The sequence below is a fragment of the Esox lucius genome, chromosome 5 (assembly GCF_011004845.1).
Source record: "Esox lucius isolate fEsoLuc1 chromosome 5, fEsoLuc1.pri, whole genome shotgun sequence".
NCBI lineage: Eukaryota > Metazoa > Chordata > Actinopteri > Esociformes > Esocidae > Esox > Esox lucius.
In genome coordinates this window covers 31,952,589-31,980,476 of record NC_047573.1, presented here as the reverse complement: position 1 = coordinate 31,980,476, position 27,888 = coordinate 31,952,589, and the positions used below count along the sequence as shown (strand labels likewise).

Sequence of the window (27,888 nt, the reverse complement as noted above, 5' to 3'; positions counted from 1 at the left end):
CTGGTCTAACTGTACCTAGGCCTCAGTATATCCACAACACTAGATTGCACATGCATTTTAATAAATAAAAAAGGATACAAGGATGAATTCAGAATGATAATACATAAACAGTCCACAATTCAACAAGAAAAAAGATAACTGATCTTATGTTCACTAAATCCAGTATTTTAGATCCAATTTTCAAATCTCACAAACCACTCAAGAGCCAGGCAAACCCAAGCTATTCGGCTATAACAGTTGCAACAGAGGTTTATTCCAACTTTCTCTCTTCGTTCGCCATTATTCACAAAAACGCACGCATGTTTTGAGTCCAGTTTCTGAGATTACATTGGCATTGAAACACTGAAAAGTCAGTTCCCATGCATAGTGATCAGTTCCCATGATCACTATGCAACCCACTGTAAAGAGGCTGTGCCAGCTTGTATTTTACTATTCGGTGTGGACGACAGTATATGCTAGGTGGTCCTGATCCAGGAGACGGGCACCCAGTGGACCTCCGTCTCCACCCTCTCCAAGATGTCCTGGAGTTCTACACAGGCGCTGGCCAAGTCTTCCTTCACTAGTACCCGGTCGACCAGATGGCCATAGCGCTCGTCCATCAGCTCGGCCGACTGCCTCATCTCCTGAAGGTCCTCCTCCTAGCCATGGGTGTGAGAAAGAAATAGAGATTCTGGACAACGCCTCCATGATCTGTGACCTTGAGCCAAGCACTAAATCCTAATTGCACCTGTATGTTGCTCTGGGGTCAGCTAAGTAATTAAAATGTAAAATGACTTACTCAATTTACAGTTCTACTCAATTATTCCTCAATCCAAATTTTACTTCTGCAAATGAAAACTAACTGCTCTTTTTTCCTTTTTCATAGCCAACCAGATGTTATCTATATGAAATTGGTGCATTGACAGGGCAAATATGCTGTGTTTGTCTTGAATGGTTATAAATTTAGGGCAGATAGGATTTGGAATAATCTTGTGTGTGTGGATCACTCACCGTGATGCCAACACTGAGTGATGAGGAGGAGCCGTGGCGTTTGCAGTGGCTTTCATGGATACGAGGCTTCACAAATATGACGTAGGGCTTAAACTCAGCAGTGCGTAGGGTCTTCAGAGCCTGACAGAGGACAGAACACATGATCATCATACTTGATCTGCATGGCCAAATACAAGTTATTCTGTTGTAATGCATAACAAATTGCCTAATGACTCCAAATTAATTATTTCACTGCTATATCGTTTGTTAGGTAAGTAATCTGTGGTAATGTCAAAATCTGTGAAGTAGTGGTGTAAGCTACTGGTCCGCAATATAGCTGCGTCATTGTGGCCCAGTGTTCAAAACCTGGTCATGTCATACAGGGGTCCAGCAGAGTGTGTCATAATCTGACTAAGCATTTCCCAGTGGGGATGTCAGACAGAGCTGCAAAGTGAACATTTCAAGGGAAAACCATTGAGGCATGTACAAACAAAAGTGATCAGTGATTGGATCACCTCTAACAAATCAACTTCAACACCAAAGATTACTTTTCTGAAGGCAGACTAACCCACATTTTCTGACACAGGCCAAACCCCTCAGATTCTCAGAAAAATCAGATCAGCGTTTTTTCAAAAATATTTTTATTAAGATCCATTATTGAGAGGAAATTAATAACTGTGGGTGTGGCGTAGCCAAATTGAGGAGTTTGGGTAATCAGTCAGTATCAAAAATGGTTCACACAGAACAAGTATTAAACACACAAAAAATACAATATTGGTTACATTAATTATAACTCTGCAAGTAATACAGTATATAGTCAATTGTACACTGTATTCACAAATCTTTATTAAATCTACTGGCTCCATTCATACATACATGTACACGCACACACGCACACACGCACCCACACACACATAAATACACACATATACACGCACCTCTGGCTGTACATCCACCAGGCACATCTTACTCCGATCGAGCACACTGCGGATGGCCTCCAGACTGGTGCCATAGAAGTTTTCCTTGTATTCCCCGTATTCTATAAAACTAAACAAGCACAACATAAGTTGTTACTCAATTATTATTCAAGGCAAATATATTCACAATTAATTGGTGATATCCTCTAATGTTGTTTCCTAGTACCTGTAAGGAATGTGTTAGCTATATAATGTAAAAAGTATGAACTAACATGTTGTTCTGAATGCCAGCCTCGAAGGCCTGTTTAGTGACAAAGTGGTACTCCACTCCTTCTCTCTCGTGACTCTTCTTGGCTCTAGTGGTGTCTAGGACAAAAAGGGAGTTACTATATTTAATACCAAGAATAACATGAACACACAATATTTCTTACTCTTCTGCTTATGGGACTTACGAGGTACAGCCACTCCAAATTGACGGGGGTTCTCAGCGATCACCTTCTGTTTGAGCTCATTAATCCTGGCCCCCAGGGAACCTTTGACGTATGGGGATAGAACATCATGTTGTCAACTGTCTGAACATCTGTCATCAACTCTACATTTCACAGGCATTCATGTTTATAGTGCAGGTCTCTGGTGACTGGTTAATGTTAGAAAAAGAAGAAATGATACACTCATAAAAATGACTACCTGTCTAATTGTGTCCACAAGAGTGTTATTTGACTTTTTTCAGTTGTCTAGAGTAGATATTAATAGATATCCTGATGGTCAAAAGCGTTGCAAGACTAAATAAAAGAATGCTGGTTTTTAATCCCTGAGCCGACAAGGTTAAACAAAAGTAATTGTGTCCTTAGGCAAAGCACTTAAAAATGAATTTCTCTGGATTAGTGTGTCTGCCAAATGAATAAAACAGAAAGGATACAGCATCATTATACAGTTCCTTGAGAGCATTCATACCCCTTTAGTGTTAGAGATTTTAGAATTGATTACATTTAAAATATAGCAAACTTTTGAAGCTCTGTTAGGACAGCCATTTGGTTATTGGTCACCTCCCTGACTGCCAGCTCTAGGAATAGTTTTGGTTGTTCCAGAAATCTTCCATTTCACAATGATCCAGGCCACTGTGCTCCAGGAAACTTTCAAAGCTATAGAATATAGTTCCTAAATCTTAAAAAAATGTTGGTGGGACGGTTCCCTGAATGCTGATCAGACAGTATACCACAGGTATGAAGAAAATGTTTGGTGCTTTTATAAAACAGTTTACATTAGCAACAAAGCACATCAGAGGTTTGTGGTATATGGCCGATATTATATTTTCTTTTGCAAGGTGCCTGTAGAAAGCCATTAGCTGTGGTATACTGGCATAAATCTGGAAATGGCATATTGCTTAAATATAAATAAGGCTGCTAGAAAGTATGTGGACCCTACAGGTACCCTACATGGTCATTACATTTGTATAGGATATTAAAATAAACAAATGCCAAATCATCTTGATTGGATTAAGGTCAGGACTTTGCAAGACACCTTTTTTGTATATATTTAGATATTTGTAAATTATTTGATTGAAAGATCAAGAGTTGCTAAAAATATTGTTAATTCAATCTTACCAGTAGCACCAATAGATAACTATCTTGAGATCATAGTCAGATTGGGAGAAACCACCCACAGAGCCCATACCTATCAGGACCACTAGACGAGGCCTCTCGCCAGCATGGGGCTGGTAACGTGTCACTTCCTCATAGATCAGGAAATCCAGTGGGGCCAAGTCTGGTGTGCGAGACTCTCCTAGAGATTGCTGTCTGTCCTTTCTACTCAGGCGAAAACTTCTGCGCAGACCAGCTGAGGTCATATGATAGTCACACAGAAAAGACAGAAAAATGTAAGGGGAAAACAGACAGAAAAAAATTAATGTTTTCATTCATGATACATCGTTTGCAAAGACAAACTAGCACAGTAACTATCATTTTAAGAAGTGCAGATAAAAAAAACTAAAAAAAATCACAAAGCATTGCTTGCCTGGCCTATCGGCTCCATAATCGATTTCATCCCACAAAAAAACAATTACAAAAAATAAATAATCTAATGTACAAAGGTACTGGAAAAGCCACATAATACACACACACTAAGATGTTGATAAAAGTCAATAATGGTACCTGAGTAAAAATCCAAGGAAAAAGAATGGCCACAGGAAGCAGGGGCCGCTTTACTCTTATTGGGAGAAACTACATCTAGCGTTAGACCACTACTCAAACACCCCAGAGTCGTACATGGTGCAGACAAAAGAACAGACAAGCTTGGTCGGGTAACCCATGCGTCAATGCCAGGCCACTTTACCAAGCATCAGCAGACATTGGTGGGAAATAAATGTACTACTTTAGCGCATAAAGCAAGCTTTCTCTATAAACAACACAATGAGGCCAACACACAAAGTGCCACAAGCATACAGCAATGGCATTAGACAAAGCAGCACATATTTCTAACAGTGTTAACTTATTTTAATTGGATGGGCTTAGCGCTAGCACAATGACTGAAGTTCTATAGCAACAGCTAGGATTCCCATATACTTCAATTAATTGCGCTAACGGTAGCTAGCAATGCCTTGCAAGAGTGCCTTTATTCAAGCCAGACATAACATTTTATTTAAAAGTTAATCTGACTCTGGGGAAGTATTACCATTTAATCCAATGTAAGACACTTCAAACTGAATGAAAAGCGGAGACTAATAATGGCAATTAGAAAAGCAGTATAAATACTAGCTAGAAAGGTGGAGGTGGGTTTCAGCACAAGGGTGCATCTTTAGCGGGTAAACATATTTTTTAATAAAAAAACATAGGTATCTTTTTATTATTGGACAGACAAAACATACAAAGAGTAGTTGGCTGGATTCAAACCCGTGCTACAGCGGTACATGTGAACAGGAGACTGCTAGATCAAATGGCAAAAACAGAAGGAAAGCCTGGAAACATAGATTCTCAATTGTCTCCAAAGCCAACTCAGGCATTTCTCACACGTCTGCTATGTTAGGTTAGCAATATAACATTACAGCAAAGATGATATTGAAATTGAAAGTGGCAGGACAGCAATGGATATAACATAGTATTCAAACAAGTGTTCCTGTGTGCAGTGCTAATGCTTTGTATGGTCTTAGACACAGTCAAACCAGTTTCACAAAGGGAAAAAAAACCAGGATAGACAGGAGTGTCAATTTGACACCTGTGGTACAGAATCTAGGACGTGGCCATAGAATGGAAAAGTAGAGTTTATCAGGAGAAGTGTCACTAAAAATTACAAACAGGAACACTATATAATACCTACAACAATAAATAAATGTCATAATCCATTCATTAAAAATGTTTTAATCTTTTTTGTTTTCCCCTTTTTCTCCCCCAATTTATGTAATATCCAATTGGAAATTAAGGTCCTGCTTCAACAGAGCAACTCCCTGCTGAATCAAGACAGTCGATGTCTCGTCCGAATCACAATGCTTTTCTGGTTATCACGCCACCAGTCCACAACAGTTGCGGGAGAGTTGAAGATTGAAATGTGTCCTCTGATGAATATCTTGCCAAGCTATTCTGCTTTTTATCACAATGCTTGCACGAGCAAGATATTAATGACTGTGCAGAGGTAATGAAGGTGAACACATCTACAGCCAACAACCACAATTGAGCATGCAGTCTCAACCAACCAAAAGGAGTTACTAGAATTGCATTACAGAGACAGTTGCATTGTGTTCTGAATGGAGCTTGCGCTGGGTTTATCCAAGGTATACATTCAATTGAATTGCAGTGGAGGGCTTGATGGAAATGATGGCAAAAGTAAACGCTGAACTTTTTTTGCACACATTCCTACAGGATTACTTTTTGTTCTATCCCGCTGTAGTTGTAGTAATGAATTAGTTTAAACATACATTTGTTTCAACAACCCACATCAACCCTTCACTGAATGGATTAGCTTAGCCATGCCACTTGGTGAAATTTTGTGATAAGACTAACGTGAATCGTGTTGGCTAGTGGATGCTCTCACCTATGTCCTGTCCACTCCGATTGCCCACACTGTCACAGTCTTCTGTAGGGAAGCAAGCAGGGAGAGAAGAGGTGAGAGGGGAGTTGAGAAGGGGTGCGTGGACTGTAGATGTGTTTGTTCCGGGGATGAGGAGAGGGAAAGAGGAGTTTGGATGGTAGGGCAAGCAGGTGTGGTTCAAGTGAAGGGCTATAGGACACTCTTGGCTAACCCAAAACCCACTATTTTTAACAAATTCCTTAATGGTTTACAGGTCAGAAGTGTTTCTCTAGTCTTTTCACTTATGACTGGGTCAAGCAAGCTAGGTAACATATGCAAAACCAACAGCCTACCATACAACATGTTTCTGAATGTGTTCACCTACCTCTTTCAGCCCGATCATCTGAAGTTTGCAGGGAGGGGAGAAAACGAAACTCAAGCAATGCTCACAATATATGTTTTAGTCTGAGGTCCTGGATTTTTACCAGTATGTCTGTCATTTATAACACTACAAAGATGCACAGCAAAAAATATGTCACATCACATTAGGATGAGAAGGCACAAGGGCGTGGCATATGACCAATATACCATGACTAAGCGCTGTTCTTAGTCACGACACATCGCAGAGTGCCTGTATTCAGCACTTAACCATTGTATGCTGGCAGTACATTATACCACTACGCCGGAGGTTCCTTAATGCTAATATAAACCAGCACAAACCCATGGTTTATTTGCATACACCATGGCTTTCAGCCAATCGCTATTAAGGATCAAGCTATCTGGTTAATAATATATGGTGTGTCCTTTTAGTCAAGACTCAGACAGACTAAGATGATACTTTTGTTTACCCACTGTTCAAACGTGTTGCCAACATCTGCTATTGAATTATGAAATTACCCTATAAGCAATGGATTTACCTTTGGAAGATCACTGTACATTTCTCTGTTTTCATGTCCTCTATGTTTCTTTCTGACTACTTCTACATGAATTATACAAACTTTCATAACGGGAATAAAACAATGTGACTCCAAATGCTAAGCAATAATGACAATCTGCGTAAATTAACTTACATGTTGGAGTTTTTGGGGACACAGGTGCCTGGTAAGTACCCATCTTTATCCGGTATTTAAGACGCCTGAAATAGGTGAAGATGGCATATTTCTTTTAAACCCTTATATAACTGGTAGATTGCGAAATTAGGTTTCCTACCTAATGGCTCTTTTGAACATTTAGAACACTCATAAATCTATGGCTCAAATGAAAGGAAGCTCAGCAATTTCACATTGTGAAACAGCAGGGTCCCGGAGTAGTTTTTCCTTGTGGCATGGCCGGTGCCAGTGGCTGGATTAAAGTGGCCTGGCCCAACTGGCCATTTTGAGAGCTCAAAATGGGGTTTAAAAATTGTGACTTTGACCTACCTCTCCTGGAACTGCGTGGAGGGGATTAGGGCGGCCCTCAAGTTGCAGTCACCCACTCTCTTGGCCTGCCACCAGGTAGCGTCATCCTGGCTCACCACCTGTAGGATGTCCCCCCGCTTGAAAGGAAGTCCCGCCTCCTGGCACGGAGTGGCCTTGTCCTCAAAGGGGGTGTAGTCAAACAAGGCCCTCAGGTAGACCTGGTAGAGAGCATGATGTTCTTAAGAGAAAAGTAAATGCAACTCTTACTAAAATTTTTATGATATTTCATCTTATAAAAATTAAAGCGAGAATCAGCAGTTAAAACAATAACAAAGCATCTTCCCAGCCCCAGTGCCTAGAAAAAAAGAAGAATCTGTGTAGATGTAGGGTATTTTATCCTATATTTGATAGAGAATGTTTTGGGGTAAGATACAAATGTGAGTCTGAAAGAGCAGAAGGTCTGATGTTTGTGCAGTATTAACCACTCAATGAATGCACCACTCTCCTCACCTTGCTCTCCTTGAGCCTATCCTCCTCTGTACTTGCAGGGATGATCTTCAGAGTGATCGAGCCTTGTGACTGGGACTGGTTCAACAAAAAAAACAAAAAATGACCTTCAATTGAATAATCTTGATTTCAGCTGTTTGTCTTCAGTGAAAATAAAAACTGCCTGTTTCTGGGCCTATTCAGACTACAGCTGTTGTTTAAATTACATCTCTAACAATTTCTGAGTTGCAATTATAAGGTATCACACCCACAAACAAAATCCAGGGCACGCAGCGCCTTGCCCCTTCACTGTTGCTTTAGGTTAAATTGGCTAGATAACTGGCTAGCTTGCTTGTTTAGTTTATTATACATTTAGCTTGTAATCATTTTAGTTATTTTCAAGAACTGTTTAAATAAATCTTATGAATATCAAAAAAGACTTGTAGTAAAATATTTTTTAGAGTGAAGCAAAAGTTAATGCAAGCTATCCCAACAATAACATCAGACAACATTCAACATTTGATTTTTGTTTTCACACGTCATGTAGTATTTTAGTACATAAACCCCAAACGAAACGACATGCCTTTCCCTACAGTGTTTTGTGGATTAACAGGCTGAATTTGAGAACACCCGAGGTGTGAGTGTCCTCCCAGGAACCCAAAGAGGAACACCAGCAGGTGGCGGCAAAAAGCGTATTCATTATTGATGACGCAGGTGTAAAGAACAAACTGCGTCATAATCAATAGTGCACAAAGTGACATTCAGACAAGCTGAAGAAAAAGGGAGGGTGAGTGGAGGGTACGCTCAGCACTTATGGGGGCCACTACATGGTGAGGGCCAACCAGTAGGAGCTAAACCCTCTAGGGGGCAGCGTGTCGGCCACTACACAGTGAGGGTCAACCACTAGGAGCTAAAGCCTCTAGGGGGCAGCGTGTCGGCCACAACACGGTGAGGGTCAACCACTAGGAGCTAAACCCTCTAGGGGGCAGCGTGTCGGCCACTACACAGTGAGGGTCAACCACTAGGAGCTAAACCCTCTAGGGGGCAGCGTGTCGGCCACTACACAGTGAGGGTCAACCACTAGGAGCTAAACCCTCTAGGGGGCAGCGTGTCGGCCACTACACAGTGAGGGTCAACCACTAGGAGCTAAACCCTCTAGGGGGCAGCGTGTCGGCCACAACACGGTGAGGGTCAACCACTAGGAGCTAAACCCTCTAGGGGGCAGCGTGTCGGCCACTACACGGTGAGGGTCAACCACTAGGAGCTAAACCCTCTAGGGGGCAGCGTGTCGGCCACTACACGGTGAGGGTCAACCACTAGGAGCTAAACCCTCTAGGGGGCAGCGTGTCGGCCACTACACAGTGAGGGTCAACCACTAGGAGCTAAACCCTCTAGGGGGCAGCGTGTCGGCCACTACACGGTGAGGGTCAACCACTAGGAGCTAAACCCTCTAGGGGGCAGCGTGTCGGCCACTACACGCAGAGGGTCAACCACTAGGAGCTAAACCCTCTAGGGGGCAGCGTGTCGGCCACTACACAGTGAGGGTCAACCACTAGGAGCTAAACCCTCTAGGGGGCAGCGTGTCGGCCACAACACGGTGAGGGTCAACCACTAGGAGCTAAACCCTCTAGGGGGCAGCGTGTCGGCCACAACACGGTGAGGGTCAACCACTAGGAGCTAAACCCTCTAGGGGGCAGCGTGTCGGCCACTACACGGTGAGGGTCAACCACTAGGAGCTAAACCCTCTAGGGGGCAGCGTGTCGGCCACAACACGGTGAGGGTCAACCACTAGGAGCTAAACCCTCTAGGGGGCAGCGTGTCGGCCACAACACGGTGAGGGTCAACCACTAGGAGCTAAACCCTCTAGGGGGCAGCGTGTCGGCCACAACACGGTGAGGGTCAATCACTAGGAGCTAAACCCTCTAGGGGGCAGCGTGTCGTCCACAACACAGTGAGGGTCAACCACTAGGAGCTAAACCCTCTAGGGGGCAGCGTGTCGGCCACAACACGGTGAGGGTCAACCACTAGGAGCTAAACCCTCTAGGGGGCAGCGTGTCGGCCACAACACGGTGAGGGTCAACCACTAGGAGCTAAACGCTCTAGGGGGCAGCGTGTCGGCCACTACACGGTGTGGGTCAACCACTAGGAGCTAAACCCTCTAGGGGGCAGCGTGTCGGCCACTACACGGTGTGGGTCAACCACTAGGAGCTAAACCCTCTAGGGGGCAGCGTGTCGGCCACTACACAGTGAGGGTCAACCACTAGGAGCTAAACCCTCTAGGGGGCAGCGTGTCGGGAACAGCTGTGATCAGAGGGTTCATTGAAGACGGCGTTGAGTTAATCGGGCTGTTATGCAACTCGCCGGCGTGTCACTCCAAGTGTTGAGCCCCGGAGCGAGAGAGGGCGCCTTCCAGGGGCGGGATGCCCCACTTCTCCAACCTCTCCTCCACCGTAGTGAAGGCGAGGTGAGACTTGATCATCGCTCGCGTCATGAATGGAGCTCCCCACGCCTCCTCCAAATATTTCTGGAGGGAGGAGACCTCCAGTGCCACGGATGGCACCGGGCAGCATATACGCATCCAGAATGTGACCTCAAAGATGTCTCCCTCCTCCTCTGCCGTGGGAGCCGGCATGGGTATGCACAGGCACCTAGCATCAGCGGAGATGGCAGCGAAGAGCTCCTCCTTGACTGCCAGAGGGTCAGAGCATCTCTCCTCCTTGGGGTGCACCTCCTCCCCAACCCCCAAGGATGAGGAGTTGGGACAACTCTGCGTCTGCTCAGTCGACCAGGGGAAAACAGTCCGGGAGGCGATAGGAGCCATGCTCTGCTGGGTCACCACCTCCCCTGATTCTGACTCCTCTGTAAAGGAGTCCTCCTCGGAGAAGAGAGGACATCAATGGGAGGGACTGCCCCAACAAAAACAAGCCAGCCGTGTCATCTGCTCTTGTAGAGGGAGGACAGCGCAACACAGGCTCTTCCACAGCGCCGTCCCGAGCGTGCCGTGGTCCCAGACATGCACAGCCGAGCGTGTGCACGTCGACCGCAGAATCCAACTAGGGACACCTGCACACCAACTGGAGGGCAGTTGGCAGACAGGACGCCAGGTTAGAAGAAACCACTTCAGCGGTTGGAATTGGTGAATTGGCTTGTCTAAAATCACAGCAGAAATTTGCATATTTAAATGTTCAGTGCCTGCCGATTGGCAGAGGGGTAAACCAATAGGAGCAAAGCCTCTATGGTCAAAGCTTCACGAAATTAAGCTGCACAGTAAACAGCTGGTTTTGTTGCGAAAACATTGACAGACTGATGTTCAATTATTTTTTTAACTTTTTTTTTTTTGTGTCACGGAGAGTTTGCTTTATTACAGTATATTAGGAAAGTATGACTGATTGACTGACTGAATGACTGACTGACCCTTGTTAAATAGCATAATGTTTAGAGGTGTGAACCTGCAACCAATAGGTCCTGTGTTCGAATCTCGTCAAAGCAAATTAGGCATTAGGCTTTGTTCTGGATAGATAAAATCTTTGCTAGCTACAACCTTCAGTAGCTGCATAATAGTAAGCCTAAAATTAAACTGTTAATGGTTATGTTGCGATTATTTCTGGTGGATTTTCGAAGTACGCGTCTGTACATGCTTTTTGGGTCAGGACAGACAAAAACTTTGCTGGCTACAGCCTTCAGTTGCTTAATAAAACTGTTCATATTGCAACTAATTCTGAAGGACTTTCGAAGTACGCATCCGTGCATAATTTTTGGGGTAATATAGGCTAGATAAAAACCCCTTGGGCAGTAAAAGAGTAGGGGTTTCCACGATTCTCTCGTCTTTTCACTTGACGAAAAAGTCAGTTATCGTCACCTATATTGATAGTTATTGTTTCAATGTCATTCACGAATGAAAGAAAAACTAACATTGTTGCGCCATGAAATAGCTGTGGCTGTGTTAGATACTAGTAAGCCTATTACTAGCTAATAAGCTATTAACAGCCTGGTGCAAACATTTCTTAGATAAAATTTATGGAGGAGGTAAAGTTAATAAGAAACGTTAGTCAGTTTAACACAATGCTTAATGGTGTCTAGTCAAATATTCAAACTTGGTGTGATGATAATGCTTGACAATTGTAATTGTGGGCTGGCTGAACTAGGCTTGCCTGGTTCCTTTTCAGGTTAATCCAGCAAGGAGGTATAAAGCCGGATTTACACTGGGTGCCTCTGTGTAGTGTTCCAGCTCGGGTGAGGTTTTGTTCTGTTTAGACATTCATGTTTAGACTTTCTGTTGAAAGGGATCCCCTGCTGTCTTGGAAGGTGATTGCCAAAAATGTAGATTAGATATTAAACAATAAATGCAGGTACTGTACATCCGACTGAAATCTTGCTACAAGTTTCGTTTATCTAGACAAAACTATTTTAGTGTAAAAAACGCTCAGTCAGGGAGCACTACAGAGGGAATCATGACACCTACCAGAATCTGACTTATCTCATCTGGTCTTTTGTGGACGATCAGGTTCCCATTAACCTCCCGAAGTTCATCTCCCACGTGCACCAGACCTGGAGACAGACAGAGGGACAGACAGACAGACAGACAGACAATCAAACAGACAGACAGACAGCTGGTCAAACATCAACATCTAAAATAGATTGGCCAAACAGAACTCAAACACGGTCGATCATATCTCCATGGCAACGGCAGTTAACAAGTCTGACTGCAAGCCCTCTCTGTATTAATAATCTGCAAGACGCAATCTCACAGCTCACGACTAATCGCAAGGATTTGAAGCAGGGACTAGTTTTATTCCTGTGAGCTCATGAAATACAGTATAATCCCTTCTCCGATCAGTCTTTTAATACTGAAGACATTTCAAATCTGGGTATGAATGGAAGTCCTTCAACTCTCTATTTCAAACCTTTGAGATTGAGAGAAAGGATTTGCTTGAGTCATCTGGTTGACTTAAAACAATATGTTTGACTTTTAGGTTGCGGACAGCGGTACACAACAAGTATGTGTTCAGTGTGTGACTTTTATTGGACATCATTCATTAGGTTTATGTTGAAGACCTGAATTGGCACACTCCTTTTTAAGGGCTTGATAATTAGTTGGCTGGTTGAATCGGGTGTGCTAGCTATTTCACAGAACAGCTTGGGGTCCCAGAGGAGGGCTTCAAGAACCACATCTGTAAATCATGAAGGTGAGCATGAATATGGATGAATGATTTTGAGGATCTAGGTAGGGGATTTTAGTGGTGTCTGTACGTGGAAGTTGTGTGATCTAAGATAAGGCAGGAAAATCTATGAAATCTACGGCCTTGTTGAGGTGGTGAGGGATTGTACTGTGTGTGTTGGTTCGCTCACCACTGCGGTCCGCAGCACCTCCCCTCATGATCCTGGCCACGATCACAGCCCCCGTCCCCTCGTCTCTGCGGATTGTCGCCCCCTGGAAGATTTCACCAGGTAATCCACTTAACTAGGTCACAGACACCTAACTAGGTCATAGAAGCCACATTTGCCTAATTTTGTAGGATAAGGTAAACTGCACAGTATATTGCATTGAAACTCACCAGGGGCTCCTTGTTCTTCACCAACCGGACAATCTTCACAGATTCCTCCTCTAGTTCATCATCCACATCTTCTGGTAGCGGGGGAAGTACGGGGTCAAAGTTCTTCTGCGCCACTGTGTCGTGGGCTTCTAGGATAGCCTGTATCAGATGTCAGAAAGAGAGTGGTCAGGGTGAGATGGAAGACATCCTAAATTATGGTGTTGATGATGATACATCTTTGGTTTCCAAACTAAAAGACAGACACGCACCAGACAGATTATCAGCTGAATGGGCAATGAACTTGTAAAGACAAGACAAAACCCCCCGCCCCAAACCAGCAGCTATAATGAATGAGCTATAATGAATGTAAAATGTGCTAATGTCATGAGCTGGGATTTCAAACAACTTACTTACAGTGACGGAAGGGGAATGCCTGTGTTGTGTCCCAAATTGCCCCCTTAAATGACACTGTATCCTCTACATAGTGCCCCTATGGGTCCTTGTCAAATCTAGTCCACTATGTAGGGAACAGAGTGCCATTTTAGATTCCGTAGGTGTTTGGGCTGTAGAAAGGCTTAGAGCTTGCTAAGTACTTGAGAATTATGTAATACTTTATCATTTTGGATGAGAAGTGTGTGGCTTAAAAGGTCTTTAGATGAACTGGTGATGTTCAAGAGATCAAAAACAAGAGGGAGGGAGGGAAGGAAGAAGGGGAAGAAGAGAGACAGACAGAGATACAGAGAGACTCAATTATGTGTAACACATGAATACCCGGAGATGAGGAGCACTCAGAAGCAGAAGCAGTTCCCTCTCGTCACCTTCCATCGGTCCATTCTGAATCTCCTCAGCCAGCTGAAAACCATAGTTTAAGCATCTCATCTTAAGTAAACTATTGTTGGTGACTCAATACAACCAAATAAATCTTTCTCCATCTTTAGGGAAAGTTCCAGGAGACCTCTGCCATATTTTCATCTTTCAACTCAGTGAGCTGTGAGTGTACTTACATCCTCTGCCAGACAGGAGGCGCTGTGAAGGACTGGAGTGGGGCTCTGCCGTTCATACTGTCGAAGTTTCTCATGTATCTGTGGCACAACACATATGATTAATGTGTAAGCCCACCTTTGTAACTGAAGATTGTGAACAAACTTTACTAGAGTTTTTGTAATTCAGGAAATGAAAAAGGAACCTATGGGCAACCTTTAACATTTGTAATTAAAATATGAATATAAAATACAATCAATAAATATATAAAATTAATCTTATAATGTTTTCATTTGCAAGTAGAATGACCATGGTTCAAGAGATAATAATAGCCTAAATATTGATAGGTTCTTTAATTATATACTGTAGGCTATTATAACCTCTTATGTGATTATTTTCAACATTTTTATTTTGGAAAAATCACAGGTGTCTTATTTTATACCAGAGATTAGACAACTGTGATTTACAGGCTTGTTGTTGTTCACAGTTGTTGTGCAAATACAATCCTACAGCATCTAGTTGCCATTCAATTGTATGTTGAATCAACCTCCATTCGATTTTGTTGAGCAAACTCACAATCATCTCACAGCTGATTGCAATACAGTTGTTCTTTTAACATGAGGGATGGCTTGCAAAATGATGTGTCATTCTTAATGGAATCCAAGAGTGAGATTATTCAACGACTGGACATTTTAATCAAGCGCAGTTCAGGTAGAAAATACAATGAGTTTAGAACAAGGCACAGCAATACATATACATATTATTTGGCTCCTCTGGGGTAACTCACTGCCATCACATGATTGTGTATATGATACTACTAATAACAACATCAACACTGTAATATTATTCAAAGCAATCGCCATAGAAAATGAGCAAGGTCTGCAGTACCGATCTCAAAAGAAAACATGTGGAGGCAGGAGTGGTGGGTGGTCAGAACTGAGTGATTAACCTGTTGATAAAACATGAAATCCAATATTATTTCCACAAATTACAATGTAGGGTGGGTATACAGAAGACCATCATGATGTCTGTACTGTAGTATTCCATACTATGCAGAGGAAGAGTTCATTAGAATTACCAGCCTTATTAATCAGCAATTAACTGCACCTCAGATTGCAGTCCAAATAAATGCAATTTTCAATGAACAGAAATCTCTCTAAAATAACTGTTCTGTGGATTATGCATGAATCAGGCCTTGATGGTCCAATTACTGTCTTTTTAAGATTTAGAGTGGGTGAACGAATGATCTCTGCATGGATGGATCCCACCGTGAAGCACGGAAGAGTAGGCATAATGGTGTGGGGGTGCTTTGCAAGTGACACTGTGATTTACTTAGAATATTCAAGGCACACTCAACCAGCATAGCAACCACAGAATTTTGCCATGATACGCCATCCTATCTGGTTTCCGCTTAATGGGACAATCATTTGTTTTTCGAAAGGATAATCACCCAAAACACACCTCCAGGCTACGTAAGGGCTATTTGACTGAGAAAGAGTAACAGTGCTGCATCCATTGTCCTGGCCTCAACAATCATCCAACCTCAAACCAACTGAGATGGTTTGGGATGACTTGGACCAAGCATTGAAGGAAAATCAGCCAACAAGTGCCAAGCATATTTGGGAACTCCTTCAAGAATGTTGAAAAAGCATTCCAGGTGACTATTCCAATAAAAAATAAAAATCTATTTGGATTAACACTTTTTTTGTTGCTACAACTTATTTCACAACTTTGATGTCTTCACCATTATTCTACAATGAGGAAAATACCCAAAATTTTTCACTGGTACTGTAAGTCAACAAACTTTTTTACAGAGATGCCCAGTGGTGTCCAGTGGGTCAGAATTCAATAGGGTTATACCTTCATCAAATAGCCCAGGCTCTTCTCACTAAACACGTCTTTCAGGAACACCAGGTCTTCTTTATGGTTGGCATCAGGATGGAGCTGTGAGGTGAGCAGGGCCAAAGTCTCGTGCAACCCTACAATGAAAGTAGCATGACATCATTACATGGCAAGCGTACTACCTCATGTGACAATGAGTTTCAGAATGAAGCCGATGAAATCTATTCATGACTGAGATACAACAAAGACAACGGTGTGATAGCAGCTGGTTCGGGTCTGCTATGTTCTTTCCCTTATAAAAAAAAATGGGAGAGTAGGATGTCTTGCTCCCTACACTGCCTCACATTCAAAACTCTTGGCAGAGGCTTTACTACTTCTACTTCCTTTTAATTAATAATGCATGCCATTTTCCTATGGCTACCCACAATGAATATATAAATTAGGAAACAACATAACTCTTATTAGCTAACACTGAAGAGTTGGTTCTAAATGCACTCCTACACAAGTGGTTATTAGAGGGTATTTACATACATAAATTGTGGAAACTGTTATACATGGTCCCTCCCCATTTAGGGGACCAAAAGTAATTAGACATAATCATTAATTAAGTCATATTTATTACTAGTTTGCAATTGCTTTTCATTCCATGACTGCCTGAATTCGGCGACACTTACAGTAGATACAGTGGGGAGAACAAGTATTTGATACACTGCCGATTTTGCAGATTTTCCCACTTATCATAGGTACTCTTCAACTGAAATCCAGAAGATCACATTGTATGACTTTTAAGTAATTAATTTGCATTGACATAAGTATTTGATACATCAGGAAAGCAGAACTTAATATTTGGTACAGAAAGCTTTGGTTGCAATTACAGAGATCATACGTTTCCTGTAGTTCTTGACCAGGTTTGCACACACTGCAGCAGGGATTTTGGCCCACTCCTCTATACAGACCTTCTCCAGATCCATCAGGTTTCTGGGCTGTCGCTGGGCAATACGGACTTTCAGCTCCCTCCAAAAATGTTCTATTGGGTTCAAGTCTGGAGACTGGCTAGGCCACTCTAGGACCTTGAGATGCTTTTTACGGAGCCACTCCTTAGTTGCCCTGGCTGTGTGTTTTGGGTCATTGTCATGCTGGAAGACCCAGCCAAGACCCATCTTCAATGCTCCTACTGTTGGCCAAGATCTCGCGATACATGGCCCCATCCATCCTCCCCTCAATACGGTGCAGTCGTCCTCTCCCCTTTGCAGAAAAGCATCCCCAAAGAATGATGTTTCCACCTCCATGCTTCACAGTTGGGATGATGTTCTTGGGGTTGTACTCATCCTTATTCTTCCTCCAAACACGGCAAGTGGAGTTTAGGCCAAAAAGCTCTATTTTTGTCTCATCAGACCACATGACCCTCTCCCATTCCTCCTCCGGATCATCCAGATGGTCATTGGCAATCTTCAGACGGGCCTGGACATACGCTGGCTTGAGCAGGGGGACCTTGCGTGCGCTACAGGATTTTAATCCATGATGGCGTAGTGTGTTACTAATGGTTTCCTTTGAGACTGTGGTCCCAGCTGTCTTCAGGTCATTGACCAAGTCCTGCCGTGTAGTTCTGGGCTGATCCCTCACCTTCCTCATGATCATTGATACCCCATGAGGTGAGATCTTGCATGGAGCCCCAGACCGAGGGAGATTGACCATCATCTTGAACTTGTTCCATTTTCTAATAATTGCGCCAACAGTTGTTGCCTTCTCACCAAGCTGCTTGCCTATTGTCCTGTAGCCCTTTCCAGCCTTGTGCAGGTCTACAATTTTATCCCTGATGTCCTTACACAGCTCTCTGGTCTTGGCCATTGTGGAGAGGTTGGAGTCTGTTTGATTGAGTGTTGGACAGGTGTCTTTTATACAGTTAACGAGTTCAAACAGGTGCAGTTAATACAGGTAATGAGTGGAACAGGAGGGCTTCTTAACGAAAAACTAACAGGTCTGTGAGAGATCGAATACGTATGTCATGCAAATTAATTATTTAAAAATCATACAATGTGATTTTCTGGATTTTTTTAGATTCCGTCTCTCACAATTGAAGTGTACCTATGATAAAAATGACAGACCTGTACATGCTTTGTAAGTAGGAAAACCTAAAAAATCGGCAGTGTATCAAATACTTGTTCTCCCCACTGTATTACCAAAAGATGCTCATATTTCCTGGTCTGTACTGAAATCATCTTCAGTTCCTGTTTGTTTTGTGGGATTGCAAGTGAAATGCATGCTCAATTGGATTAATGTCATGTGATTATACCACTTTTAGGCCCTTAAAAACATTTGGTTGCTTGGTATGTTTTGGGTCATTGTCCTGCTGCATTGTGTGCCATCCAATTAGATGTGGCATTTCATTGTAACTGGGCAGACATTGTTTCTGTACACTTCAAAATGTATGTAAAAAAAACTTAAAACAGACAGCCTGTACTTCAACATGTATTCAATTGTATTGAATCATTTCAAATCCAAAGTGCTGGAGTACAGAGCCAAAACTACCAAACATTTGTCACTGTTCAAATTGCGCAGGGCAACTGTGTCTTTGGAGAAGGGTTTCGACTTAGATTTCAACTCAGAATATTACATACTTTAGAAACAAAAGATCTCATATTTAGTATCGGCATAACCATGAACCAACAGTACATGTAGATCATTGTAGAAACACATGCTGAACATAATGCCTATATTTGTCATACATTTTTGTGTTTGCTATGCTTCTGTCTTTACCTGTGCTTGCAGAGAAGTGGGGCATGGCTTCAATCATTTAGAGGCAGAGAAGACTAGCTACTTTAAAAAAGAATGAAAACAAAGTTGCTTTTCTGGAGCTTCTTTTTCTTCCTCTTTCTGATTTTTCTTTCAGATTCATACCTGGGCAGTCAATCCAAAAAAAAAAAATAGTGTTAGGTTTTGAAACTTTTCATTAGCATAGATAACTAGAAGTAACAGAATTACAGAATTTTTTTTTATTTTGAAGGCAGCCCTAGTGGGAGGGCTACCAAAAACCTTATAAAGAATAATACACAAAGCCCAAAGGCTTATTTCCACTATGACCTTTTAAATACCAGATTGCTCTGTTTGCTATATGTGTCATCCATCCTCTGAAGTCGTGCGTAATCCTGCAGCTGGTGTTGAAAAATTAAATCTGTACAAAATGACAGCATGGCTTCTTTCTCCCACCGTGCAAAATGACGCATAGGTAACAGAAGGACAGTGTGTGTGGACAGTTGGAGAGAGTGTGTGTGTGGACAGTTGGAAAGAGTGTGTGTGTGTGTGGACAGTTGGAGAGAGAGTGCGTGTGTGTGGACAGTTGGAGAGAGTGTGCGTGGACAGTTGGAGAGAGTGTGCGTGGACAGTTGGAGAGTGTGTGCGTGGACAGTTGGAGAGTGTGTGCGTGGACAGTTGGAGAGTGTGTGCGTGGACAGTTGGAGAGAGTGTTTGTGTGTGTTATATCATATTATTGTTCTGTACAGTAAATCAGGCACCAATCGCTGCTCAATATCTTGTACTCAGATTCTACTGAAATTATGTCCATTCAAAATGTTTACCGACATTAGTCAATGCTTTTCAATAAGAAACAAGGCAACAGTGAACATGTGTCTCAAAATAATGCAAGCGGTGTCTGTCAGCACCACTGTGGGGTCAGTGGGAATGATACTTGGTCAATAGTGGCCATTTTGTTTCTGGTACTAATATGACAAATATTGCATTGAGCAACCTACGTCCATTGATGCAAAACCTGCACATCAGTATTTCAGTGCCAGAGTAGATGAAGCAAATCCATTCATGGGGTTGTATGGCACATTTGTTTTCTGAGAGAAGGACCTATGCACCTAAATTTAAACAAGATGAGTGGTGTGTCCACGCAAAATTTACATTTTCAATGGCTTGTTATACTGCCACCACCTGGATCAGTCAGATCAGTCTGAGGCAGTGTGTAAGGTACAGTACATACAGAGACAGATCTACTGTCCCTTTCCCGGTTTTATTGTGGGGGGACAAGCTTTTTCTTTTTTTGCAAATACCGATTGGAAATGGTGAAGGCCATGCCGATTTGAAGGACTAACAGAAAGCGAATGGCAGAACAGTGAACTTGTCTGGGGCATATAGCCTAAATTCCAGGGGCACCAGCACTAACACTAGACCAGCCCCCAGCACAAACTTGAATTTAACTCCTCAATTCAACTAAAATGGCTCTGACCCAAACACTAGTACTATCTACTTAATATTCAGAGATTACAAATCACTCTGCCGGTTCCCCCTCTTCCTCTGATTAGAAGTGGTGGATAAGAGCTCCAGAATGACACTTGTCTTTTTGCCACAGAATCATTTTGTTTTCCAACCAGCCATATGGTCAGGGTTGAGAGGAATGCCACTGGTAGGTCTTTTACAGTGGTCTATCTATAGAACACTTGAGGCACTACAAAGTGTTTGCACCAGCTTTGTTGTGATAGTCTCTGTAAAGAAAAGCATTTTAGCTGACAGGCATATACACAGTGACATATTAGTGAGCCTTTTCAGACTTTTGTACAGGTCATCTGTGGGACCACAAATCTGGCATTGCAAATCACCTTCAACTTACCAAGTGAGCTACACAGAACACCAAATCAAATGTTGCATCCAACTTGACATTACAGCATTCCATCATCGCAGCAACTCCTAAACAGAGTCAGAATAGTCAAAGGCAAATGCCCGTTTAGCCAAGCCATTCTGGTTTCTATTACACTGCTCACTCAGCCAGACAGTAGCCATTGTCATTGGAAGAGAACATTTCCCAGCCAACAACACCGCTGACCTTTCAGACAACAGACCCACCACATGGGTTGCCAGAGCATGTTTGAGAAAATGCAGCCCAGCATGGATATCCAGGCCACCATACCCAGATGTTGCTGAGACAATTTGGAACACGTTCTGTTGAGCCCCTATTAAAAAACACTTTTGGTAAAGGCTAGACTGTACAAGAACATTTTAGGGAAACTGAAATTTTGAAACGGATTTCCTTCACGTTTTTTGGTATCCATTATAGCCGGTTATAGCTCACTAATGTTTTCTCATGGTTGCCGCCTCACGTCTCAAGACCAAGTTCTCCAACAGAGACAAAGCATTTACCCATTAGGTCTGGAAACAAGTCTTCTTGGGAAAGCCTTCTAAAGTTATCTACTCTTATCAACCTGGATCAGATAGGATGTAATGATTACAAATATAATTCCATTAAGTTCTGGTTTAGTCATTTACATTTCTTGTTGTACCACATTTTATTGTGCTACAACAAAAAATCTATACTTGCTACTGACCACCACAAATAAATCAGTGTTCATGTCAAAGTGAGAAATAACAATGTTTATAAAATTTATAAAAAATTACAAAACGGAAAAGTATTAACTGCATAAGTATTGACACCCTTTAGTCAATATTTTGGAGAGGCACATATGGCAGCAACTACAGACAATTGTATTTGGATAAAGTCTCTACCAGCTTTGCACATGTAGACAGCAATTTCTGCCCATTTGTCTCTGGAACCTTTTCAGCAATTTAAAAATCTTTCCACATATTCTCAGGTGGATTGAGGTCTGAGGTTTGAATGGACCAATCCAGGACAGTGCATGTTTTGTTTTAAAGCCAGCCCAGTGTGGCTTTGGCTGTATGTTTGGTTCCATCAGTGTTCAGATGGAAGATGAATCTTTTCCCAAGTCCCAGGTCTCTTACAGAAAACAGGTTTTCTTCTAGGATTTCGCTAGAATCCATTTTGCCCTATATTCTGGGCGCCAGCACTAACACAGCTTTACAGGGTTTCCAGGCTCTGATGCAGAAAAGCATCCCCATAGCATGCTGCTGCTATCTTCATTCTTCACGGCGGGCATGATGTTCTCAGGATGATGTGTGGTGTTAAGCTCGCACATGGAGCCCATAAAGCTCTATTTTGGACATTGAATATTCTACCACTTGGTCTCAGTTTCCAACATGCCTTCTGGCAAATTCTAGCAGAATTTCTTTTTTGCCACTCACCCATAAAGGCCACTTTTGTGAAGCACCCGGTCTATTGTTGCAGCATGAAGCTGTGAAAGACTAACTTCTTTACGTTTGCCATAGGCCTCTTGGTGGCATCCCTTCTCACCTGGATACTCAGATGGAGTATGACATATTCTCTCCATTTCTTAATAATGGACTTTACTGTACTACAGTACTACTAAAAGTTACTTTATGGTACTGACCCCAGTGTCTCTCCTAGTGCCTATCTCTATGACAGATACTGAACTGTCTAAGCTGTGCTAGAGGTCACAGTAAGATAAGACTATCTTGACCCACTGTTGACCCCTCTCCCCCCCTCCATATTTCTCACTCTTACTCCCTGTATTTCTTCCTCTCTTCTCTGCCACCCTACCCAATTTTACAATTTCTCTCTGGCAAAAATGCACAAGCATACACTCATACAGGCAAACAAACACTCACACAGACAAGCATACACACTCCTTTAAATACACACTCCACCACCTGTTTCCCAGCATGCAGGGTCAGATGGAAGGGCATGACTCATCTGCTGTCATGGGTGATGCCAGAGAGGTGAAAGAGGTCACTCATAACACAGAGCTGGCACCATCTGCCCCTTTTCCCAATGTGGCAAGTATGTTGGTGTGTGACATCATCCTTGGCATCTGTTGTCGTGGGTGACGCCACCATTGGCATCACCTCATATGCTTCAGTAATAGCAGACTGGCCACTCCCCAAATAAAGCTACTGTAGCCCTCTCTCTGAAGGTGTCAAAAAAATCTAGTTGGTGTTTGAAACACGCATTTAGTCTGCGTAGGCATTTCATTAGCCATTTAGTAGTCTCATGGTTTGGGGGTAAAATCTGTTCGGTGGTCAAATCCCAGAACTGACAAGGTTTCATTGTACCCTTAAACAAAGTGCTTCCTGGTTCACTGGCATTAAGGCCCGACTGGACGTCATGTCCCGACCTTCAACGTTCCTCTTCCCATTGGCAAGTTGCTGCATTAAGACAGATTTACGTGGAATGGAGAGTGAAAAAGTTAACAAACATCTAATTAAATAAATAAATGCATTGAGTAAATGTATGGACATTCAATGTCTGGTTCCATGCTTTCAATTCAATAACAAATAACAAAACCAACAAAAAGCATCCAAAGCAAATTACAATGTGTGTTGCCATATGCCATCTATAAATCCAATACACTTGGTTTAGGAAAATCCAGGATTTGTATGCCTCAGCTGTCATTGGAACATCCCAGCAGGTTTCCCAACACACACGCATACGCACACTTGCTTTGCTAGTGAGAACCTTTTTGGGTTTACAATTAATTTCTAGGAAACATTCTTTCCTTTCTAACCCCTAACTGTAACCTTACCCTAACCTTAACCATAACCTTCATCATTTAAAACCACATGACCCTAGTCTTAACCCCAAGTCTAAAAAATAAATGTATATACACACTCAGATAAATAAGTACCGGTGTGTACAAATGCTTGTTACTGGGGGGGGGGGGGCTGTGTACACTTTAGTGCCAGTCCATTTTTTTACCTTATCAAATTGTACCAGCGAATGACCTACACACATTTGCAATGCTGCAGTGTCCAATGCAGCCCTTCCCCTCCGGGGTTAAATGGTACACATGTGTTCTTTATTTTGTTTTAATTCACTCTGTACCATTTCTTTTAGTCAAAAGGTGCTCTTCTGTCCCCATAAAGACCAAAATTGTACCTTGGAGGAAACATTCTTCAAAAGTGTACCTATAAGTACAGAACTGTTCTTGTTCCGTACCTCATTTTTTGAGTGTGTAAAAGAGGGTTAGTAAAATGTCCTCACTAGTCATTATTTAGTTTAATTTACAAGTATGGTACACACACAGTTCTGTATTACCTGGGGACCTAACCTTTCATGTTCCTTAAACCTAACCCCCCCCCCCCACACACACACACACACACACACACACGCGCGCGCGCGCGCGCGCGCTTGTTTTACTATACTGGTGAGAACCTTTCTCGTGATTTCCATTAAAATTATATCAGTTCTAACCCGTAACCAACCCTATCCCCAAGCCTAAAACAGCAATTTATATAAGTGGTGATCTCTAAAATGTCCTCACTAGTCATGATCCGCCATGCGTTGCAATACTAGCCTCACAAGGACAGTAGTAGCTACAGTATACGCGCCCGCACACACACAAACGGTGTACTTTCCGACCCTTTACATTCCGGAATACTTAGCGCCAGCAGACACCAGGTCTACCAGAAAGCACGAAACCTGTTCCCCTGAATCTCTTGAATTGCTGAATCCTACATAAGAGGATTTGTCAGGGAAAATATCATACATCATAATAACATCCTTACCGACATCATTTATGCTCTCCGCTATTTGTAGGCAAAAGTGTAATCTCTCCCGTAACTCATTTGAGTCCCTATAGAGCTTGGTGCATTAATTCCTTTGTAAAACTGCGGTTAGCTTCCCTTTCTCGCCTCGTTCTCCTCCGTCAACTCGTTTGCCATTTACTCTTTAACACAGACACGCTTGCAGCATTGCACATCACTGGTCCGCCCTTTATCCAATATATCTCTAACTCAATCTCTCGGTCCATCACCCAATCGCTAACTCTGTTCTTTCATCTCTGTCTTTCTTTCGTGGAAGCGGTATCTTTGGTCCGCCCCTTTCCTTATCCGTTGCAGTTTCTAACCTCTCTCCGCCTCCCTTGTTTCCTCTCCGTCTTTGCGACACCGGGGCTGCTGATTGTGTGACATGCTTTGCTTGAGTTGATAAGCACAATTGACTGAGGATTAAAACATACGCTCCGATGTATCGTTATTACCCCCACCTCATTTATCAAGACATCATCACTCCTCTTAGCACTTACCCAACCACCCTGTTCTCCATCCATCCACTCCCTCCCTGTCCTGTCTCTCGTCTCTCTCTTTCTCTTTCCGTGTCCTAGTTTTTAACCGCTCACTCAAAACGGGAAGCCTTCATGTGATGAGACATTTTGTGATACCCTGATTCGAGGAAATAGAAGAAAAAGCGGGAGTTGCAAACCACAAGCCAGTCGTTCCTTTTGTTCCCCGATCAGTGATCAAGAAGGCGTGGCTTGCTGTGGGCTATTATGACTGAGACCGGAGCAAAGCCGGCACGTTCAGTCGTTCTCAGACAGAAAAAAGCCTCTTATGGTTGTGAGGTGTGGCGTCCACTTAGTAACGGAAAATTGGCACTACCTGCAGACTTTTGTATTCTAAAATATAAGTCAGAACCCCAAATAATGCATGCAGCGGTGACTTGGTTTTTCACCCACATCATCAAAATCCAGAAAAAAAGTTAAATGAGCACCCAGTTAAAATAAAGAGATCCTCAAACCTTCCATGACAAAGCCCTCATCTACAAAGATTTACATAGAGAAGACCCTCTTAACCGATACTGAAACTCCCATCACAAACCTACTCAGATACCCAGGAAAGCAACACAGTTGGTACCAATAAAATATAGAGAAAACAAAGAGACATATTTCACACACTGGCAGGAATTAACCAGAAAACAAATTGAAAGGGAATGCTACCTTGTCCTAGAGAGTGCACACTGGCAGAATAGGCTACCGGACCACTGAGGCACAAAAACGTTGAGAAATCATCAGACTGAGTGAGCATCTCCCTGCAAAAGAGAGATGACACCCTAGGCAGACCTGGCTTTTGAAAGAAAAAAATTGTCTGTGTTACACCACCCACAGAAACAAGGTAGAAACAGAGCTGCATTTTCTAACCTCCTGCCAAATGTATGACCCCATTAGAGCCACCTACAGGGAGGAGAACAAGTATTTGATACACTGCCGATTTTGCAGGTTTTCCCACTTACAAAGCATGTAGAAGTCTATTTTGATCATAGGTACTTTTCAACAGTGAGTGACGGAATCTAAAACAAAGATACATCAGAAAAGCAGAACTTAGAAACCTATGTTTGCAATTACAAACAAAGGTCCTGGCTAGGCCACTCTAGGACCTTGAGATGCTTCTTACGGAGCCACTCCTTAGTTGCCCTGGCTGTGTGTTTCGGGTCGTTGTCATGCTGGAAGACCCAGCCACGACCCATCTTCAATACTCTTACTGAGGGAAGGAGGTTGTTGGCCAAGATCTCGCAATACATGGCCCCATCCATCCTCCCCTCAATACAGTGCAGTCGTCCTGTCCCCTTTGCAGAAAAGCATCCCCAAATGTTTCCACCTCCATGCTTCACGGTTGGAATGGTGTTCTTGGGGTTGTACTCATCCTTCTTCTTCCTCCAAACATGCTGAGTGGAGTCTATTTTTGTCTCATCAGACCACAAGACCTTCTCCCATTCCTCCTCTGGATCATCCATATGGTCATTGGCAAACTTCAGACGGGCCTGGACATGCGCTGGCTTGAGCAGGGGGACCTTGCGTGTGCTGCATGATTTTAATCCATGACGGCGTAGTGTGTTACTAATGGTTTTCTTTGAGACTGTGGTCCCAGCTGTCTTCAGGTCATTGACCAGGTCCTGCTGTGTAGTTCTGGGCTGATCCCTCACCTTCCTCATGATCATTGATGCCCCACAAGGTGAGATCTTGCATGGAGCCCCAGACCGAGGGAGATTGACCATCATCTTGAACTTCTTCCATATTCTAATAATTGTGCCAACAGTTGTTGCCTTCTCACCAAGCTGCTTGCCTACTGTCCTGTAACCCATCCCAGCCTTGTGCAGGTCTACAATTTTATCCCTAATTTCCTTACACAGCTCTCTGGTCTTGGCCATTGTGGAGAGGTTGGGGTCTGTTTGATTGAGTGTGTGGACAGGTGTCTATTATACAGGTAACGAGTTCAAACAGGTGCAGTTAATACAGGTAATGAGTGGAGGACAGGAGGGCTTCTTAAAGAAAAACGAACAGGTCTGTGAGAGCCGGAATTCTTACTGGTTGGTAGGTGATCAAATACTTATGTCATGCAATAAAATGCTAATTAATTATAAAAAAATCATACAATGTGATTTTCTGTATTTTTGTTATAGACTCCGTCTCTCACAGTTGAAGTGTACCTATGATAAAAATTACAGACCTCTACATGCTTTGTAAGTAGGAAAACCTGCAAAATCGGCAGTGTATTAAATAGTTGTTCTTCCCACTGTATTTCCCTCAGCTCAAATAAAACATAAGCTCCGATATCTGTAAGGTGACATTTCACCAGGATTTATGACCCTTTGCAATGAAGAAAAGGCAACCAGTGGAGCACAAACATTATGAACCTAACCCATGTCTATTTACCACACTGTACAGGTGCTGGTCATAAAATTTGAATATCATCAAAAAGTATATTTGTTTCAGTAATTCCATTCAAAAAGGGAAACTTGTATATTGTATACATTCATTCCACACAGACTGATATATTTCAAGTGTTTATTTCTTTTAATTTTCATGATTATAACTGACAACTAATGAAAACCCCAAATTCAGTATCTCAGAAAATTTGAATATTGTGAAAAGGTTCAATATTGAAGACACCTGGTGCCACACTCTAATCAGCTAATTAACCCAAAACACCTGCAAAGGCCTTTAAATGGTCTCTCAGTCTAGTTCTGTAGGCAACACAATCATGGGGAAGACTGCTGACTTGACCGCTGTCCAAAAGACGACCATTGACACCTTGCACAAGGAGGGCAAGACACAAAAGGTCACAGCTAAAGAGGCTGGCTGTTCACAGAGCTCTGTGTCCAAGCACATTAACAGAGAGGTG

The 27,888-nt window shown here is 42.7% G+C and overlaps 1 protein-coding gene across 5 annotated transcripts; it reads right to left on the bottom strand.

The window, feature by feature from the left end:
- Window positions 1-40: 40 nt before the first annotated feature.
- On the bottom strand, window positions 41-25,239 carry mpp3b (membrane protein, palmitoylated 3b (MAGUK p55 subfamily member 3)). 5 transcript variants are annotated; one of them, XM_010865602.4, is made up of 20 exons: window positions 24,499-25,239; window positions 18,883-19,023; window positions 16,144-16,262; window positions 14,307-14,384; window positions 14,074-14,154; window positions 13,324-13,461; window positions 13,118-13,199; window positions 12,231-12,316; window positions 7,793-7,867; window positions 7,304-7,500; window positions 6,956-7,020; window positions 6,271-6,288; window positions 5,910-5,951; window positions 4,037-4,111; window positions 3,561-3,722; window positions 2,339-2,419; window positions 2,159-2,252; window positions 1,908-2,016; window positions 991-1,110; window positions 41-638 (listed from the first exon to the last, which is right to left on the bottom strand). In XM_010865602.4, exons 2-20 carry the CDS (start codon window positions 18,917-18,919, stop codon window positions 456-458), a joined length of 1,842 nt encoding a protein of 613 aa, XP_010863904.2. In that variant the 5' UTR covers window positions 18,920-19,023; window positions 24,499-25,239; the 3' UTR covers window positions 41-455. The 5 variants fall into 5 exon arrangements, with proteins under 5 accessions (XP_010863904.2, XP_010863905.2, XP_019902473.2 ...); XM_010865603.4 differs by having other exon boundaries at window positions 4,037-4,105; XM_020046914.2 differs by lacking the exon at window positions 24,499-25,239 and adding an exon at window positions 20,735-23,139.
- Between the last annotated feature and the right edge of the window lie 2,649 nt (window positions 25,240-27,888).

Bases quoted from the DNA above. Each gene is read 5' to 3' on its own strand.
- mpp3b (XM_010865602.4), bottom strand. From the start codon at position 18,919: ATGATTGAAGCCATGCCCCACTTCTCTGCAAGCACAG. The intron at 12,317-13,117 runs GTGAGCGAACCA...GTCTGTCTCCAG, and splicing joins AGGTGCTGCGGACCGCAGTG to GTCTGGTGCACGTGGGAGAT. The intron at 639-990 runs GTGAGTGATCCA...ACCCATGGCTAG, and splicing joins CACTCAGTGTTGGCATCACG to GAGGAGGACCTTCAGGAGAT.